The sequence below is a fragment of the Eschrichtius robustus genome, chromosome X (genome assembly GCF_028021215.1).
Source record: "Eschrichtius robustus isolate mEscRob2 chromosome X, mEscRob2.pri, whole genome shotgun sequence".
NCBI lineage: Eukaryota > Metazoa > Chordata > Mammalia > Artiodactyla > Eschrichtiidae > Eschrichtius > Eschrichtius robustus.
Window position 1 is genome coordinate 28288089 of NC_090845.1, and position 5659 is coordinate 28293747.

Here is a 5659-nt window from a genome sequence, read left to right on the forward strand (position 1 = left end):
TTCAAGTCAAGACACGCAGGATGTCCAAGTCCTGCTATGAGTCAGGGTGAGGGCAGTGAGGGATGACGTAGATGAACACCCACCCAAAGCAGTGGGGGGCCCACAAACTGCCACCCCCCTCAGCCCTGGGAAGCCCCAGGTAGAGGTAGCCTGATGTGTCACCCCTCACTTCCAGCCCCAGGGACTCAGGCAGACGTGGGCCTTGATCTGAGGCCAGGAGACTCAGGTGGGCTGAGGGAGGAGCCTAGATCCCGTCTGAGTGAGGGCTAAAGAGGCCAACGATGCGGGAACAGTGGGGTCCCGCGGAGTCCAGCCCCTGCTAGCAAGCCAGGGAGGTCATGGACGGGGGTGACTGGAAGTGGCTCACCCTTTCTTTCATCTTGGGGATCTCAGGAGGGTGAGAATCTTAATGTAACGCAAGCGAACTCAGGTCAGCGGAGGGAGGATTTCCAGGATTTGCCAGGACTCACGGAGAAGATGCTGAGGACCGTGGGGACCTGCACCCCATGCCAGCGGGGGCCCCGCAGAGTCCCTCTCCATTGTCGTTCCTAGGCGCCCCCGGGCACGCATGTCAGGCAGAAGTGCCCATCAGTTCCCCACTCAGAACTCCCAGGGAAGTAAGCGTCTTGGTCTGATGGGTCAGCAGAGGGAGGAACCTGAGACCCTCCCCTGAGCGAAAAATGGGGACCGTGAGCGAGGACCACACGTTATAGGGCCTCAGCCTGCCTGCTGCAGCTTTCAGCCTCCGGAGACTAGGGGCACTGTGGCCGGGTAAGGCCATCCTCACTTCCACCGTTCGGGCTCAGGGAGCTGTGGGCCTTACTGTGAGGAAATGTCCTCAAGTCAAGAGAGAAAGGAGCCCCCAGATCCTCCCAGGAGACACAGTGGGGGCTGTGAGTGACGACTGAAGGTAGCGCACCCCCCCTTCCACCGAATCAAAGGAATAGGAAAGAGTCTTGCCCGGTCCTCTGCTCAGCCCTTGAAGGCCCAGAGCGTGGTTGTCAGGCGGAGGCGCCTCATCTCTCTGTATCATTTCTCAGGGAGATGAGATCCTTCGTCTGAAGGTGCCACACCAGGGGCAGAAGCGGGGGGGGGGGGGGAGGGGGGAGGGGGAGGGGGAGGGGGAGGGGGGGGTCCCACCCCAGACCCTCGGTATCGACAAGATGAGGACGCTGGATGGTTGAGGACCAGCGAGTTCAGGACAGAGCAGGCCCCACAGAACCGTCAGCGCTGTCCACCCCGACAGTGTCCATGACTCAGTTCCTTCTCGTGGGTCCCAGGGAGCTTTGAGGTGGCACCTTTAGAGCAGCACAGGAAAGAGGTCCCGGCCCTACCAAGAGTCGATGTGACAATCCTGTTTGTGAACGAAAGGGACCCTTGGAACCCAGAGAGGGCCTACCCTCCCAGGATCTGTGGTCACCGCGGTCAGCCACAGGCAGGGCTGGCAGGCTGTAGCCTGAGGCGCACTCACTCTCACGTCTTACACTGGGTTCTCAGGGGACAGGCTGACCAAGAACAAGAGCCTAGTGGCTCCTAGAGCAGTGCCCTCAAGGGAACGTGCAGAGCGGCCTTCTTCAGGCCAGGCTGGTGCCTCCCTGCTGAGGGTGCTCACGCCCTCTCACCTTCCCTCCTCCAGGTTCCAGCATCACCTGCTCTCCTGCCCACTCCCCCGCTTGCTGTCCCTGCCCATAGTCATGCCTCGGGGGCAGAAGAGTAAGCTCCGTGCCCGTGAGAAGCGCCGCCAGGCCCGGAGGGAGACCCAGAATCTCGGGGGTGCCCAGGCCCCTGCAGCAGAGATAGAAGAGTCGCCCGCCTCCCCCGCTTCTGTTGCTCAGGGTACTCCCCCGAGCTCCCCTGGTGCTGGCACTCGCCAGGAGCCTCAGGGAGCCCCAGCCACTAGCTCTCGTGCTGCAGGGGTTTCATGCCCAGGCTCTGATGTACGTGCCAAGGGCCAGGTTAAGGCCAGGAAAAAGTCCTCCCGGGCCTCAGCCTCCGATGAGAGCTCTCGCAGAGATCCTCTAACGAAGAAGGTGGGAATGTTGGTGGAATTCCTGCTGGAGAGGTATCAAATGAAAGAGCCCATTATAAAGGCAGACATGCTGAAGCTTGTGAACAAAAGGTACAAGGGGAAGTTCCCTGAAATCCTCAGGAGAGCTGCTGAATGCCTGGAGCTGGCCTTTGGTCTTGACTTGAAGGAAGTCAAGCCGAGTGGTGATTCCTATACCCTTGTCAGCAGGCTAGATCTCACCGATCAGGGGAGTCGCAGCAGTGGCGGGCGGTTTCCGAAGAATGGGCTCCTGATGCCTCTCCTGGGTGTGATCTTCTTTAATGGCAACCGCGCCTCTGAGGAGGAGATCTGGGAATTCCTGAATGTTTTGGGTATTTATGATGGAAGGCGGCACTTAATCTTTGGGGACCCCAGGAAGCTCATCACGGAAGATTTGGTGCGGGAAAAGTACCTGGTGTATCGTCAGGTGCGCAACAGCGATCCCCCACGCTATGAGTTCCTGTGGGGCCGGAGAGCCTGCGCGGAAACCAGCAAGATGAAAGTCCTGGAGTTTGTGGCCAAGGTCAATGGTACCGTCCCCAGTGCCTTTCCGCTCCATTATGAAGAGGCTTTGAGAGATGAGGAAGAGAGAGGCCGAGCCAGAGCTGCAGCCAGGGCTCCTACTCGTGTCAAGGCCAGTGCGCGTTCCAAGGTCATGTCTAGCAGTTCCTCCCACCCTCAGTGAGGTCTGAGGCAGCTTCTTCACTTTGTGTTTGACCAACGCTGCCAACCCTTTAAGTAGTGAGAGGCTACGCTGGGGCGGGAAAGATCATAATATATCTCTTCTTTGTGTCCCTGTTTTACACTAGTATCTTTCAAATGTTGTTTCTTTCACTAGAATGTTTATTTAGATTCAGAATCCAAGTTTACAGATGACATGGATCACAGATTTGTTGTTGTTTATCGGGTTTAAGAGTAAGAGTTTTGGTACTGTGTAGTACGATGTGAAAGATCCTTGCATCTTTTTGGGGTTCTGGAATGAGATAATGTGGCTTTGGAATAGGAATTTTGTTGGAAATGTGAAAGAATGCTGTGGCTTTAAAATGGATGAAAACAAAGTAAAGTTTAGTCAAGTTTTGGTTTGTCTTATTCACCTTTGTCTTTCTCTTTGTAAAATTCAAAGGCATACGCCTAGATGTCCTTAGCTTATTCAAGAATGCCGACGAAATTAAATAGTAATAAATTACATTCCTCACTCAGTGCCTCATTTACTCCCATCTTTAATTGAGCGTCTGCTCTTTGGAAGGTTCTGTGCTGGTAGTGATGGTGCTAAGATAAAAAAGACCCTGCGCCTGCCTGTAGATGTTCAGAGTAGAAGAGCAGCTATTATATAAGGAAGGTGGTGTGATGAAAAAACCCAGTGAGGGTGGTGGGGAGAGAGTCCAGATGAGAGCAGTGAAGTATAACTTGTCTTAGCCAGAACACTTTGAGGCTTGGTATTTGGCAAATCCCTCCTTGGGAGGTAATTTTGAGTTGGCTGCATGGTGGGCTAGATGAGGCTGTGATAATGGTGAGCAGGGGCCAGACCCTCAGATGGTGGGCCTCAGAGTTGAGAGGCTAAGCCTGAAATGAGAAACTGCCCTGAACAGTTACCTTGGGATTGTGAGTAAACCAGAGAGAATCTCCGCCTGGAGAAAGAATAGAAGGGGTCCAGTGCTTTTGCCCCGGTGCAGGTGGACACAGTGCACCAACAAACCAGGTGTTTTATGCATATTGTCGCCTTTGTGGTGGGATGCTGAGAAGCCCCTGTGCTGGCACTCTGTGCCCTGAGCTGGAGGAGCCCCAGCCCGCTCCGTTAATTAGTTATCGGGGTTTTTTAATTGGAGGATAATGGCTTTACGATGTTGTGTTAGTTTCTGCTGTGCAACGAAGTGAATCAGCTGTACGTATACACATGTCCCCTCCCTGCTGGACTTCCCCCCACCCACCTAGGTGGTCACAGAGCACCAAGCTGAGCTCCCTGTGCTGTGCAGCAGGTTCCCACTAGCTAGCTATTTGACACATGGTAGTGTATATAGGTCAACCCTAATCTCCCAATTCATCCCACCCTCCCCTTCTCCCCCGTGTCCACACGTCCGTCCTCTCTGTCTGCGTCTCTGTTCCTGCCCTGCAAATAGGTTCAACTGTACCATTTATCTAGATTCCACATACATGCGTTAATATACGATATTTGTTTGTCTTGAGCGTAATCTGGCAGAACTCCTAAATGGGGAAAGATTTTGGTGGTGATGAAATACGTGAAAATCGGGGGGTTTTTGGGCGGCAGGGGAATTATTGGTCCTTGACACAAGTTCTGTAAGGTTTGATTCGCATGCTGGTGAAATCCCTGCCTCCACAAATGGAACAACATATTCTCTGATAGGGAACATTTACTCGGGGTTACTTGCTAAGGAGCACTTTGGTTAATTCAGCTTTCTTTGTCCTAGAGGACCGCATAGTCTCTGACATCTCCTGGATAAAATGAAAGATTCCTAGAGAATGAGGGTAGTTTCTTCTGGTATGAAAATAAGCATCATAATAAGTGCCATGCATGGAGGACCCAAACATTGCCAGCCACTGTGCCAGGTGCTTTACATATATCACACGTGTTCCGACAGTTCTATAAGATGAGGCTGATCAAACCCACTTGGCAGACAAAGAACTTGCAGTATTCTCCAGACTGGTAAAGTGACAGAACCGGGAGTACAGCCTGGTCTGAATTCCTCCAGAGCCCATACTGTTCCACTCCTCCCAGCCTGAGGCAGCCCTTCTGTCTCTTAATTCATGTCTCTTCTCACTGCTCCATGATGTCTCTCAGGCAATAAGAAAGAGGAGCTTGTAGCCAAAATACTAAAAGCAGGACTAAAGAAGGAAGGTGAAAATGAGAATCAGACACAACTTGGGGATTGTCTGTGGGCTTCGTTTACCTAGGATCCTCCTGCCCCTCGCCCCAGGGTTCCCTGAGAGCTGACTGCCCCGGTCCCGGCACGTGTGTCCAGTCCCAGCACTTTCCCGCGTTACGGCGCCCTTGCCCTGGGTCTTCCCCAGTCAGTGTGCCCTCGTGTCCAGACTGGAAGCTGACCTGCTGGCCAGCTCTTCTCTGCGTCTTCCTCTGGAGGCTGCACTCAGCTCCCAGAGGAGCAGACAGCCCCACATCCCCTGCCCTCCCCTGACTCGGAGCATCCCGACTCCCTGCAGATCCCGTTCCTCACCGTGGACCCCTGTGACAGCAGCTGCCCTTTCCATGTAACTGTTCACTTCAGACAGTGACGTTGAGACACCTCCTCATCCCCACTGGGTGCCTCCACCACATTCTCAGTGTTTTCAAACCTGCTGGTGACTAGACTCTGATTGCGTATGGACGCTACAGGGCCTTGGCTTATAACCCCAAGTCTAGGGAGGCCTTTTTTGAAGCAACGTGATATTTGCAGTAGGATTTTAAGGCAACGTCTTCTTTGAGTCTGGCCATTGAATCCAGACACTGATGCGTGAACTTAATTAAGTGGTCAGAAACCACAGCCTTGTTCCTAAGTGGTAAAGGAGGAGGGACCAAGGAAATCACTGTGTCAACAGACGTGTACTGAGGCTGAATTTCCTAAAAACCCGTCTTGGAGTCCTTCCTGGAGGTGGAAG

At 53.5% G+C, this 5659-nt stretch overlaps 1 protein-coding gene across 1 annotated transcript; it reads left to right on the top strand.

The window, feature by feature from the left end:
* Window positions 1-1694: 1694 nt before the first annotated feature.
* LOC137757045 (melanoma-associated antigen B1-like) lies at window positions 1695-2732 on the top strand. The gene has a single exon (XM_068533633.1). It carries the CDS (start codon window positions 1695-1697, stop codon window positions 2730-2732), a length of 1038 nt encoding a protein of 345 aa, XP_068389734.1.
* Window positions 2733-5659: the final 2927 nt, after the last annotated feature.

Excerpts from the sequence above, each read along its gene's own strand:
- LOC137757045 (XM_068533633.1), top strand. The coding sequence starts at position 1,695 with ATGCCTCGGGGGCAGAAGAGTAAGCTCCGTGCCCGTGAGAAGCGCCGC.